This window comes from Phyllopteryx taeniolatus, chromosome 6, assembly GCF_024500385.1.
Source record: "Phyllopteryx taeniolatus isolate TA_2022b chromosome 6, UOR_Ptae_1.2, whole genome shotgun sequence".
Taxonomy (NCBI): Eukaryota; Metazoa; Chordata; class Actinopteri; order Syngnathiformes; family Syngnathidae; genus Phyllopteryx; species Phyllopteryx taeniolatus.
Window position 1 is genome coordinate 8,744,423 of NC_084507.1, and position 14,578 is coordinate 8,759,000.

The 14,578-nt window shown below is 39.5% G+C and overlaps 1 protein-coding gene across 2 annotated transcripts; it reads left to right on the forward strand.

Moving 5' to 3' along the window:
- The first annotated feature begins 8,742 nt into the window (after nt 1-8,742).
- LOC133479304 (nuclear receptor coactivator 7) lies at nt 8,743-12,760 on the forward strand. 2 transcript variants are annotated; one of them, XM_061776073.1, is made up of 7 exons: nt 8,743-8,901; nt 9,811-9,979; nt 10,730-10,879; nt 11,007-11,159; nt 11,252-11,347; nt 11,437-11,510; nt 11,695-12,760. In XM_061776073.1, exons 1-7 carry the CDS (start codon nt 8,876-8,878, stop codon nt 11,831-11,833), a joined length of 807 nt encoding a protein of 268 aa, XP_061632057.1. In that variant the 5' UTR covers nt 8,743-8,875; the 3' UTR covers nt 11,834-12,760. The 2 variants fall into 2 exon arrangements, with proteins under 2 accessions (XP_061632057.1, XP_061632058.1); XM_061776074.1 differs by lacking the exon at nt 8,743-8,901 and adding an exon at nt 10,188-10,469 and having other exon boundaries at nt 9,840-9,979.
- The last annotated feature ends 1,818 nt before the right edge of the window (nt 12,761-14,578 follow it).

Below are 14,578 nucleotides of genomic sequence, written 5' to 3' on the forward strand. Positions count from 1 at the left end.
AATAAATTAGAAAAGAAACAACTGAATCAGAATGTCCCTGTGTTATAATGAAAGAAGGCTTTTCTCCAATGAGTACCTATAATCCTCCTTCTCTTTCAATTAGTCAATGAGCAATAAACTGTTGTATTTATTTAGTGTTTTATTTCTTTATAATAGTGTGTTTTCACTCATTTCTATATTGCACTATATTTTTACCCACACACTGATAAAAAAAGTAAGTATAATTTAATTTTGGGGCTGGAACGGATTCATTGCATTTCCATTCATTCCAATGGATAACATTACCTCGGGTTCAGAACGTTTCGGGTTACAAACGGGGTCACGGAACCAATTAGGTTTGTAAGCCGAGGTTCTGCTGTAAATTTTATTTCATATTCTTAGTGGTTGTTCATTTAACCTTAAAACGTGTGGATATACTTCTTTTGTGATGTGATCACTGAAAAAATTTTATCACTCCAATATATTTTGTGACTAAGCAAGACTATTTACGACTCGCCTAACCAAAAAAAAAAAAAAGACCTGACTGGACTTGTTTGAAATTTTGTGGGAACTTGACTTGCTTTTTTTCCCCCATAGTAAGTTGAAACTTGAAGGTTAAGACTTGAGACGACTTGCAACAACACAAAGTGACAACTCCCACCTCTGCAGAGAACTGTTTCTAAAATGTCTGATGACTGTCTGGTGGAGCTCAACAAGCCAAACTTTTAGAAACGGCGATCAGTGTGATGCAGTGCTGCTCTTCACCGGTGCATACAACACTTACATTAATAAAGATTGTTCAATTACAACCTCTTCAATATCAATTTAAATGTTCTTTTACCTTTGTAAAGGTAGACATTATTATTATTTTTTTCTCCCATTGAACTCTTTTCGGCGGCACGGTGGATGACTGGTTAGAGTGTCTACCTCACAGTTCTGGGGACCGGGGTTCAATCCCCGGCCCGGTCTGTGTGGAGTTTGCATGTTCTCCGTTCTTCGCCTGCATGGGTTTTCTCCGGGCACTCCGGTTTCCTCCCACATCCCAAAAACATGCATGGTAGGTTAATTGGCAACTCTAAATTGCCCGTAGGCGTGAATGTGAGTGAGAATGGTTGTTTGTTTGTATGTGCCCTGCGATTGGCTGGCAACCAGTTCAGGGTGTACCCCACCTCCAGCCCGATGATAGCTGGGATAGGCTCCAGCACTCCCGCGACCCTTGTGAGGAGAAGCGGCTCAGAAAATGGATTGATGGATGGTGAACTCTTTTCACAACTCCTTAAATTGTGTAAGTGGTCATAATCTTGTGACCGGTTAATGTATGTTAAAGCAGAAGCAGAGTTCACCAGGTCAAATACGTATATGACTGTATCAAACAGGACGCAAATGTAACAGGACTCCCTTTTCCTGAAAGTTACATTTCATCAAGTTTGTGAACCCTGAACTGTTTGCCAGCCAATCGCAGGGCACATATAAACAAACAACCATTCGCACTCACATTCACACCTACGGACAAATTAGAGTCTTCAATCAACCTACCATGCATGTTTTTGGGATGTGGGAGGAAACCAGAGTGCCCGGAGAAAACCCACGCAGGCACGGGGACAACATGCAAACTCCACACAGGCGGGGCCGGGGATTGAACCCCGGTCCTCAGAACTGGCTTCACATGATTAACAAAGAAAAAAAACAGCTTATAAAAAAATAAAACAAAGAGAGAGTTTATAGACCAGTAGAAGAACTTTAAAATCTCTTTTAAAGCTGACTGGGAGCCAGAGTAAAGACTTCAGAATTGGAGTTGTTCTTTGTTCTGGTCAGAACCCGAGCTGCAGTATTCTGAATGAGCTGCAGCTGTTTAATGCTCTTTTGGGGGAGTCCAGTCAGAAGACCATTACAACAGTCAAGTCTACTTGAAAAAGCATGGATGAGCTTCTCCTGGTCTGCTTGGCACATGTAAGCCTTCACTCTGGATATGTTCTTCAGATGGTAGAAGGCAGTTTTAGTAATTGATTTGATATGACTGTTGAAAGTCAGGTCGGAATTTATCAGTACACCAAGGTTTCGGACTTGGTCTTTGGTTTTTAAAGAGAGTCACTGCAGGTATTTACGAACAACAATCCTCTTTTCTTTCTTGACAAAAAAGATTATCTGAGTTTTGTTGTGGTTTCATTGAAGAAAAGTTCATCCATTTATCCGTTCATCTCTTTTCGACAATGGCACGACACTTCAATTGGACTATAGTCATCTGGAGAGTTCTGAAGCATTTGACCCAAGGGTAGCATATAGAGGCTGAACAGAAGGGGTCCAAGAACTGACTCTTGAGAGACCCCATAGGTCATTGCCATTCGATAAGATTGAACACTTCCAAGGGTTACAAAATAACTCCTTTCCTCCAGGTAGGACCTGAACCATTTAAGGACTGTTCCATTTAGTCCTACTCACATTTCCAACCTGTTCAGCAGTATATTATGACTAACTCGAGGCTGTAGACTGGCACATCAGGAAAACACGCTTCTGTAAATGTTTAATAGTTTTACACATACTTAACATTTATGAGTGTGGAAAGACAGAATAAGATCTGAAAGTATAATAGCCTACGTGAGTTTGGAGTCCACCGCATCCTGCAAATGGGTCACAGTCTCTCGATGACTGAAAACCAGCACACAAACACACACAGACTGGAAACTCTCTGCTGACTGCTCTAATTAATTTGGCTAAATACTTGGTTTTGTAATCCCCTTTAAGAATATAGAAAGGGCAGTGTACTAATTACATAATAGATTATTTGTTCTAAAAAAGGCAAACAAAAATGTATTATGTTTATTAGGCCTCCTCACTTGACTGCAGAATTTATGGAAATAATAATCAATTAATCACTTATATGTGCACTTTGTTTGCACTTCTACTGCAATGCTAGTTGACACTGGGGAAATGTTTTACTCCATGAAAATGCCATTTTAGTTTTATGGTTTTTATGGTTACCAAGTTTCCGTTATTATAACTCAAAGGGAAAAGCTCGACATGCTTTTTGCACTTTATTAGCTTACATTTTCTAAATGCTATCAATACAATAAAAAAAGGTCACTTTCAACAGGAATGAAAATAAAAAAGCAGATCTGAATAAACAAAAAATCTAAAGTAATATACCTGCAATTCTTAGTTTGGACTAATATTTATTTCTGTTGTATTGTGCTTTGATGATCTTGAATATTACAAATTATATATTTAAATAAATACAAATTGGGTAGGTTCAGGGCTTGTTTTGACTGTGCAGAATGGAAAACCATGAGGTAATTTTTACTTTTTTCCGAGTCGCTGTATGTGCTAAGAAATTTATTTGGTAAAACCACCCTTTTATCTGTAGCCACAAACATTTTCTCTGAAGCAGAGTCTATGATAGTGAGAATACTACATACTTTCTTTGTGTCACTGAATAAAATTGTTCTGTATAAGAGTCAAGTGGTTGCTGCTGCAAAGGTTTTGTAACATTGTCATGACATAACATTCATTAAAGTTCAGTATCATCGCAAAGTGCCAAGTAAGCAGCTTATTTCAGAGGGTGTTAGGGGTAACCTTGGGACGCAACAGATAGTACGGTCCGTATAGTTTTCCGTTACTGAGAAGAGTCATCGCAGTCCCATCCTGTTTTTTACCCCCCAAATTCCTGTTGCATAAACCTAAAGCCTGCCAAGTAGGACAGTCTTTCTGGCTGACTTCAGCTTTACCACAGATGGTAGTAATTATCTCTCTGCACTTCTTTCTCCTGCTCCAACAGAGTGCAATTTTCGACCGGACTGCACTGACAGTATGTGCACGAATACACTTTGTGAGTTTTCGGTGAAAATCAATACTCCCCACAAGCTTCAACTGTGGTAATTTATCTTTAACCTTTAAACTGACACGTGCAATCTAAAAAATAGCGTGTACAGGACATTTGTGTTATTGCACGATCAAATGTGAAAGCATGAGCTGCATCCATATTCATATCTTTACAGTCTACAATGCTTATTGACTCACTGTGTTAGAGGTATCACATTTTTGTTGCTCCAAAATATAACTACTAATCAAATTGCTTACAGCAAGTGTTTAAGCACCAGAATGTGCACAAGCATCTGTGCAATCCTAAATTGACTTCTGCTTTTGTTTTTAAAACCTCCATGTGCGTTTATCAAATTATATTTATTAGAACGATATCCTCCACCCAAAAGATGTGTGCTAATCTCTTCCTTGTCGTTCACAGAATGAGACAAGTAAGAACCGGTTACAAAGGATTACAACACCCTGAACGAGAGCCTATGTAAAGTCTGATTCAGACTGATAAAACCTCCCAAATTATCTTTGAATACCCATAAATTATCATACTTAAAAGCACATAGAACAAATTTACCACAAAACAAAGCTTCCATTTTTGTAGCTATTTAGATTTTGCTTTTTTGTCATGCACCTCTCAAATAAATAATCTTTGGATTGATCTAGACTGGCACCCAGTAGTTATTGCGCATAGCAATGTGTACAGAATGGTGAACTTAATGTACAAATCAATGGAAAACAGTGTGTTTTCACTGCAGGGTCCAAAAATCAAATTCCTGGGAAAAAAAAGACAAATAAAATCTAAAACATGGAGGGATGCCAATGTGGATGTGTGTGTGCCAGCATGTCTGCCCTAGTGACTAGTGTGTCTTGTACCCAGAGTGGTGCATGTGTCATATTCCAGTTATAATTTTTTGTTTATGTTTGATTGACTGTGTGCATGCAAGTTAGGGAGGATTTGCAAGAATTGGAGAAGAGTACAGAGAACACAATGATCCAGTAAGATCTGCTCCCAAAACCTACCGCCAAGGACATTATGACTGAGGGTGTGTTTTTCCCAGAGATCCATATTAAAACTATATTTGCTGAAACCATTTTGTTGGATGCATTCAACTGTATGAAACACATTTACTAACTTCAACTTAAGTGACTCAACTTGACTTTTGTACATTTTGGAAATACAAACACAAACAAATAATAATAATAATAAATCTGTTATGCCTGACAACCCTCAAACAGTATGCTTCTTTGAGTTTAATATAGGGTTTCAACAGCAAAGTTACAGGTGCATTTCAATAAATGTTGAATATCATGTAAAGCGTAATTTAGTTAGTTAAACTGAAAACGTGCAACTCATGACACAGTATATAGATGTATATGTATATGTATATAGATGCAAGAAAAAATATGTGAACCCTTTGTAATGCTGCAAAAATTGATCAAGAAATTTAATCACAACAAGAGACAGACAGTATTCCGTTTCCATGTTTTTACGCGACCCTTGTGAGGATAAGCGGCTCAGAGAATGGATGGATGGAAGCCTTAAAGAAACCAGTGGACCGTTCACCAATTCTTATTATTTTTTTATTTTTTTTTTATCATCAGTGAGGTAGAGAGTGAGGCAGAGTTGAGCAATATTTTTGAGGTGATGAAGGAAAATCTCGCAGAGGCATTTGATACGACCCTTGACTGTCTGTTGCAGGTCATATCTAAATTCAAGGCAGAGTTGGCACTGGGACATGGAACCAACTTGTCAATGTGGCTAAACCATATAAAAATCTCCTGGCCACACTTGTGTGTAGTTAGCCACAACATCATGTACAGTATGTTTATGTGGCTAAACCTTTAGCCATACTTAGCCAGTCCTCGTCACTGGGAAGCCGAACAGCTTTTGGGGTAAGTTCATTTTTCAGGATGATTCACTAAACACAAGAAATAAATTATTCTACAGTGTGACCAACAAGACATTGGATATACAGCCAACAAATAAACAACTCTTTCCTGTTGGCCAGCACGAAACGGTATGAAAAAAAATCTTTATTTTACCAGGGGCTTTGTCTTACTGAAATAAGCAGGGGCGTCCATGAAAAAGACGTTGCTCTGATGGCAGCATATTTTTCTCCAAAACCTGTATGTACCACTCAGCATTAATGGTGCCTTCACAGATGTGTAAGTTACCCATGCCATTGGCACTAACACAGCCCCATACCATCACAGATGCTGGCTATTGAACTTTGCATCCATAACAGTCCGGATGGTTCTTTTCCTCTTTGGCCCGGAGGACACGACGTCCAATTTCCCAAAACAATTTGAAATGTGGACTCGTCGGACCACAGAACAGTTTTCCATTTTGCATCAGTCCATCTTAGATGAGCTCGGGCCCAGAGAAGCCGGCGGCGTTTCTGGGTGTTGTTGATAAATGCATAGTAGAGTTTCAAGTTGCATTTACGGATGTAGTGCCGAACTGTATTCACTGACATTGGTTTTCTAAAGTGTCCCCGAGCCCATGTGTTGATATCCTTTACACATTGATGTCTGTTTTTGATGCAGTGCCGCCTGACGGGTTGAAGGTCACGGGCATTCAATGTTGGTTTTCGGCCTTGCCGCTTACATGCAGTGATTTCTCCAGATTCTCTGAACCTTTTGATGATATTTTGTACCGTAGATGATGAAATCCCTAAATTCCTTGCAATTGTACATTGAGGAACATTGTCCTTGAACTGTTCGACTATTTTCTCACGCACTTGTTCAGAAAGAGGTTAACCTCACCCCATCTTTGCTTGTGAATGACTGAGCAATTCAGGGAAGCTCCTTTTATACCCACTCATGGCACCCACCTGTTCCCAATTAGCCTGTTCCCCTGTGAGATGTTCCAAACAGGTGTTTGATGAGCATTCCTCAACTTTCTCAGTCTTTTTTGCCACCTGTCCCAGCTTTTTTTTAACGTGTTGCAGCCATAAAATTCTAAGTGAATGATTATTTGCTAAAAACAATAAATTTATCAGTTTGAACATTAAATATCTTGTCTTTGTATTGTATTCAATTAAATATAGGTTGAACATGATTTACAAATCAGCAAACAATAACACAATGTCCCAACTTCATTGGAATTGGGGTTGTACTTTATTTCTCATCTGTTGTTGAATTTCTTTGTAATTATGTTGCAATTTTTTTTAGATCTTTTGGCTGCCTTCATTTTGTCAAACAGGTTCTATTTCAGTGATTTCTTGATTTAACAGGTTGGATGAGTTCAGTGGAAATGAGCCAAAATAAATGTGAATAGCTGCAGTTAATTCATGGTTCAACAAGAGAGGGAATTACTTTTTCCACACAGGGCCAGGTACCTTTGAATATTTTTCCCCTCAATACTTTACTTAGATTATATTTGTTTGATGATCTAAACATTTAAGTGGTAAACTATGCAAAAATATACGAATTTGAGAAGGAGACCCATACTTTTTCACAGCACTGTACAGTGATATGGGTTACTTGAAATCACAGTAGATTCACTAAATCAAAATGGGCTATTAAGACGTGCAGTGTAAATACAGCAGCATTAATGACTGAGGAGTAAAAACGTTGTGCATTAGTAAAGGAAAAGAGGAAATCATACAGTGTGAATGACCAAAATGTAAATGGATCAAATTGAATACAAGCAATTTAGCAACAGTCAACACAACAGTTTTCTGCTATCTCGCATGGAAAGGGGATTGTTTGAACTTTTGTACACTAGTATTTACTTTAACAGTAGATAGAACGTGAACAAGTACACGTATCTCTCGTAGTCCCATCCCCTTTTTGCTCCCCATCCCCTAAATAAAAAATTCATGAACCTTACATAAGGTTAAAATTAAAGTCTCTAAGGCTAGCACTCTGAGCTCTGTCTTAGGCTGCAGACCTCAGCCACCACCCTCTCTTCTTCTCCAACAATATATCATTTTCAACAGGCTGATCTTTTTCCCCATGCTTCCTTTGGGTCCTTTTTCAGCCTGAAAGTAGGACAGAAAGAACTTAGAGACTGCAAGAGAAAAAAAAAACACAACGAGAAACAGATGTGTTCACTCGTTACAAATTACATAGTATGGTGTTTTTCCTATAATTGGAAACCAGAGCATGTATTTTTTGAAGATTGTTTTTTAATGTATCATACACCTCCTGTCCTTCCTGGTTGACATACTGTATCTGTGTGTTTACGTGTACTTTGATTTTGCTGCGACTATTGTCACTTAAAATGAGTCTGCTTACTGTGAAACCGCCCAAATTATTGAATGCACTGAAAGTATTTTCTAACATACATGAGTCTGAGAGAAGAAACCAAAGAAGAGAAAGAAAAATTGGCAGTTGTTCTGTCTATCAGAGCGGAATTACCTCATTATGTAAGGACTTGGCTGTAACACTTATCTAAGTCTTGATCTGGAGAGTGGAAAGAGGCTAGTTTAAAATGCCACTAGGAACAAAAAATGTGTAAGATCCAGAGGACTACAAAATCGACAAAAAATTCAGAAATTGTGATTGCTTGCTGGAGTGGTGCCAGTTCGCTTTTGCTGTGGTTCCCATGAGCAAGCCGTTCCCAAATTTGACTACTTGAGGGGTTGGTTTACAGCCTCCTTACTCTAAAATGTGTTGCCCTCTTAGTACATGGATGTGTCGATTCTGGTAAGTAAATGCATGAAGTAAAACAGATGTTTAAATGTATATATGATGTTAAAAGTATTAAGGGATTGTTCGTCTTTACCCACTACACTCTCGCTTTGCAATGGCACTCAGTCCCTGAGCCACAACCTTGACACATTAACTGACTGAACTCCATTTTAAGGACAGCGCATGTCGAGTTAATCACTAACATATGTTTCGAGCCCCCATTGTGAAATACTTGTACAAAAACTCAAATGGGCCAAGTACAGCTTTCAGAGGGAAAGGGAGGGTTTATGGTAAAAGGGGCTTAACTCAGCAATGGTCCAATGCTATAAAATGGGAGCTCCCACACAAGCGCAGTGTGGACATGCTGCTCCAGCATTGAGCCTCCAATCACCATCTTTTGCCTTCTCCTCTTTCCACATCACCGTCATCTCTACTTTTCCAGTCAACCATGGGAGTTGCATACAGCGTTGGAGAGTAAGTGAAGAGCATATTTGAGGACAGTGGAGACATATTTGATGGACTCTGAATACTTGTTGGGAGCATCTGTGGATCAGAAGCACATGCAAGTGGGAGTTATTTTTGCCAGTGCATGGTCGTTGCAGAGCACATTGCTTCTACGGAATGACGATTGCATGCATATGCGCACAACCAAAGAGCTCTCTTTTTTCATTGCGCAAAGTATAATTGCCAATTGTTTCCTCAAATGGGTATGATTCATTCTTAAGGCATTTAAGGCGTCCCAGATTTTTCTGCAATATGCATGTCTCAACAGATGTTACAGTCAGTTTTCATTTTTTTTCTACCAGTTTTCATTCAATAGGTTGAGAGCACACTGTCATCATTGCTTTCACATTTGAACGGTAGTCACTGTAGTTTAATTGTTTTAATTCACACATGTAATAGGTTATGTCACTTATAATTAATGCAGTATTAACGTGGTTGTTTTGAAGAAAAAAAAAATGTCTCCGCCATTTAAGATGAAATGTATATTGCTTTGTGAACAAACTTCACACGCTAGTGGCCACAACATTAGGTACACCTGCAAACGCTAATGAGAGCCAATGCAATAGCTGCCTCCAAACTTCTGTCTTTATCAAGAGAATAATGTGATATGTTTAGATATGTATTGATTCATAAATTAATAAATGATGGATTATTTTCATGTTTGTAGTTTGCAGAGGTGTGAGATATTTTGATTACCTTACTTAGCTACATGACAGGAGTAATATACTGTATTCGAAACACCTATTATCACTGTACTTCATGTTATGGCTGGAAAGTGTATACCATAACGGCTACTACTTATTTATTTATTTATTATTATTAGGAATATTCTGTGTTTCCAATGTGGTAATCAGGCCCATTGTCCTTTTACCTCTATAGGGTTGACCACCTCTTCACCTTCTTTGTACAATGGTCACCAGATATGTGCACAAACAGCAACAACAAGAAGAAAAGCAAACCCCACTTTCAGAATTGGTGCCATGTAGGAAAGAAGAACAAGGGGGCTTCTAGTAAACAGCTAAGCAATCCCGTAGCAACAAATTGGGGGGTAAGTGTTTGTGCAAACACGTTTATATGTTACTTAATGTTTGTTTTGTTACAATGAGGTCAGGAGAATAAGCACTCACACTGTAATTGCTTAGTGTGTCCAGTTATAGTGCCTTTAGGCATTGTTGGCTTGGCATTAATCTGAGCAGTTGCAACTCCCACTCTCTCTTAATATGGACATCCTTTCTCTTGACTACTTCCCATCATAGACAAAAGGAACCCCCCCTTCGTGGTTTACAGGAAAAAGCAACTATGTAGTGTGGCTGCGCTAACCAATGATATGAGCCCTCATCCTTTCATTTCACCAATGATGTACCACTCTGAAAGAGAAATCTATTGAGAGAGCAGCACATGGTGGGTGCAGTCATTTGGACAAAATGTGGCATAGCAAAGAACAGCATTTGACAAAGAAATCAGGAGCTATGAACTCATTGCCAGACAATGTCAAGGTGTTTTACTCTGCCAGTGACGATATGGAGCCCTATGTACAGGTACTGGATTTTATCATGTTTTGGGTTAAACCCTGTTCTTCAATAAAAGAGGAAGGGGAATAGTTTACAAATGTCTTACTATTGGTTTTATCATGTATACGTCATTTTGGAATGATATGTTACATCTTAGATATTAGGTTTTTAGCTATAATGTGAGTGGCATACAAGGGGGACTGAAGACAATACAAAACACATACAAGCTACGACAATATATTTTAACAACTACTTTAAATGACTTTCTGCCTTTTACTCTGTTCCAGATTATCACGGGAAAAGAACCAAAACGCCGTTTGAGTCTATGCAGCTCCGACTCTGAAACAGAGGAACCTGAGTACCGGGGGAAAGTTAAGGCTATTCTTCCTGTCCTAAGTGACTATAGCAACCTCCTGGATGACAGACACCTGATAAGTGTAAGTGTTACCTTTCACAGACCACAAACTGAAGCATGAGGTAGTTATTGGGACCATTAAGAGTATTTTTCTGATGTGTTTTAATTATAAGCGTTGCCGATTTGACCGATACCCTATTTTCTCACAGCTTGCATCTCACATGCCAGAAAGGACACAAGGCTATCGGTGGCAACTGGTCTACAGCACTGCTGTCCATGGAAGCAGCCTCAAGACACTCTACAGAAATATGGCAGGTTTGGACAGTCCTGTGCTGCTGGTCGTCAAAGACATGCAGAAAAAGGTTTGTACCAGGGCTGTGCTCTTCAGATAATTTAAATACACAGCATCTATTGTAAAAACTCCACAACCTGCTGTCTGTCTGATGATCTTCAGGTTTTTGGAGCCTTTTCATCCGATCCGTTTAGAGTAAGCAAATACTGCTATGGCACAGGAGAAACCTTTTTGTTTACCTTCAACCCTGATTTCCAGGTACAAACTCCATTTTTAATTTTACCAGACTAAGCGGTGAATGGCACGAGTGCAAATGTCCCATGTCTTTCAATTTACCATTCATTCAGGCTTATAAGTGGACTGGAGAGAATTCCTACTTTGTGAGCGGCAACCTGGAGTCTCTGCATCTTGGAGGTGGAGGGTAGGTTGGCATTTCCTATAACTTACAGTAGGTGAAAAGTTCTTCAAAGTAATAGGTGCATATGATAGCATCACAATTGAAGAAACATGAGTGAATAACAATTATCTTTGATGGCTATCTGGGAGGTGTCAAAATATGACTTAAATGTCAAGTCTAACCAGATAATTTCTATTTGCTTTTATAGGGGAGAATTTGGCCTATGGATAGATGCTGATCTATACCGAGGTTCCAGTTTTTCATGTCCCACATTCCACAATGCTCCACTCTCCACACAGAAGGACTTCATCATACAAGACCTCGAGGTCTGGACAGTACGGAACTGAACAAGAACATCTGGGGGGGAAAAAGGGAAACAAATTAGAAAAATGTGTGGGTGCTTCCACCACCACAGCTCTATGTAGCCAGCAGTAGCTAAATGTCTGTGGGTGGCACCGAATGAGCAGGGCTGTTATACTGCCTCTCAGGCTGGTGTTTCTGGTGTGAGGTTATTGCTACTAAAAGAAAAGGGGTTGCATAAAATCTTGTGATTCTGGCCGCTGTTGCCTTAAACTACTGCCTGCCATCAGAAGCCTACACTAAGGTTTAAGCCTTCCTTGTCCTCCTGTTTTTTGGGAGAGCGTTGCAAGTCAAAGTTCCGAAACCTGTTGGGTAAGAAACTTCTTGAAAACAAAGCACCTTTAGGATGAAAAGAAATGATGAATACTGCACTGTATGTTTAACAGGCATATTGTAACATATTGTAACTTGTTCAAACTGTGTTTACAATATGTGGACATGAGCTTACTGTTTTAAAAATGGATTAACCCTTTCAAGGGAAAATGATACATGGTACAACCACTGTAATGATGTGCCTCAAAGTGGTTTGTTTTACACACTGAGTGTCATTCGAGTATCAGTACCAATCTGCATTTAAGAACTACACTTGCTGGTGACGGCCTATAAGGTCAGATTAAATAATAAAAGTTCTCAATTTCACAAAGACAGTATATTATATGTGCTGTGTGCCATTTGAATTGGAAATGTATCGCACTGTCGATAATTTCTGCATTTGTTGTTTTTACTGTGACCTTTCTGTGGGTAAAATGTTGACAAAACATTTCATTTCTTACTTACTGTCTTTTTGCATTTGAGCAATTAAGGAATATTCCCTGGTGGTGCTGGTACTGCCAGTGTTTTTGTTTGGAATTACTATCAAAGCTCTGTCTTTACTGCTGACACTGAATAAAATAGCATATTTATTTGGACCACAACTTTTGTATATATCTAACTGAACTGGCCCTGCCACATAACACCTGCACCATTAATAATACAAGCCCCATAATACACTGGTTTCAATCAGTTTAAGAGTTTTTTTCCCCTTATGACACAAATCACATTACCATGCAGGTGGTGGACGATCGGAGATAAATAACACACAAGGAATTTGTTTCAGGTAGTTGGAGCCGCTCTAGTACAACAACAGACAGCCATTTGACAGAAAATACTTTTGCAACATAAAAACATAAAAACACAGTACAGAGAGTCACTGAGCAATGAAAGGTTACCTGTAATTTGGTAATGTCGATACATTTATTTATTTATTTATTTTTGGATAATTGTGCAAATGAAACAGAGTCCTCTAGCAATTTAGATCAGTTTGAAAGGACTAATACAGCAATAGTCTGGTACAGTGACCATTGTCCAAATGGCACAAAGACCTCAAGAAATTGAAGCAGTTTAAAGTGACTAGTAGTGCATAATCTGGAACCGTGTCAATTGTGCAAATGGTGCAGATACTTCTCAAGCACATGAGTGGCCAGTATTGGTCAACAACAGATATGCAAATAGTGCTGAGTGACAAGACTACAACAGTGAGTGCACAAATAAAGTATAACTGGCCCTACAGAGATTTGACAACAGTCTCAAGACAAAATTAGCACCATGTTACAATGGAATTGTAATTTAACTGTTTAAGAAGTTATGGCAAGAGGGAAGAAGCTGTTGCAATGTCTGCTAGTTTTAGTTTACATTGTTCGATAGCGCCTACCTGAGAGAAGGAGCTAGTGACCTGGATGTGTCGGGTCCAAGAGAATTTTGCATGCTCTTGTCTTAGTTCTGGCAGCGTGCAAGTCCTCAAGAACAGGTAGGGAGGTACCGACACTTTTTTCAGAAGGTTTGATTGTCCGTTGCAGTCGTAGTTTGTCGTTTTTTGTGGCAGCAGCAAACCAGACTGTATGAAATAATTGACCGACAAGGGGAGGTGTTGCCCCCCTGCCAAATGCTCAGGGTCCCTTAACATTGTCAACTTTTTACTCCCTGTTCAACGCGCCTGTTACCATGTAGGCCTACTCTACTGTATACAGTGGCACCTGGAGCTACGAGTAACTTGACTTACAAGTTTTTCGAGATACAAGATGTCATTTGGCCGAATTATTGCTTTTACTTGCAAGTGCAAACTTGAGATACAAGTTCTTTATGGTGGCAGTAAACTCAATTCAACTAACTTCACAATAAGCACCACTTGAACAAATGATGAACATTTCATCAAAAAAGAGAGGTTTCAAGCTGTTTAACGGCACTCCACAGGTTGATTTTGAAAGTGACATTGCAATGTGTTTTTCATTGAGGTATTAAACCATGCCCCTTGCGAAGCTCCAGGAGTATGGGGTCCAGAACCTGCTACTACAAACCATTGAACCCTTTTCAAACCGGAGTATAGGAGCTCGGATCACATTGCCATGTTGGACATGTTCTCAGTGGATGTTGGACTCTGCCAAGACTGTTCATTAACTTCCATACATTTTCTTTACCGCTTATCCTTACTAGGGTTGTGGGCTGCTGGAGGCTATGGGTGGGAGGCGGGGTACACCCTGAACCGGTTGCCAGCCAATCGCAGGGCACATAGAAACAAACAACCATTCGCACTCACATTCACACATACGGGCAATTTCGAGTCTTCAGTTAACCTACCAAGCATGTTTTTGGGATGTGGGAGGAGTAAACTCACACAGGCACGGGGAGAACATGCAAACTCCACACAGGCGGGGCTGGGATTTGAACCGCGGTCCCCGAAACTGTGGCGCAGATGT

Excerpts from the sequence above, each read along its gene's own strand:
- LOC133479304 (XM_061776073.1), top strand. The coding sequence starts at position 8,876 with ATGGGAGTTGCATACAGCGTTGGAGA. Across the intron at positions 9,980-10,729 it reads CCGTAGCAACAAATTGGGGG|ATTATCACGGGAAAAGAACC; the intron begins GTAAGTGTTTGT and ends ACTCTGTTCCAG. Across the intron at positions 11,160-11,251 it reads TCAAAGACATGCAGAAAAAG|GTTTTTGGAGCCTTTTCATC; the intron begins GTTTGTACCAGG and ends GATGATCTTCAG.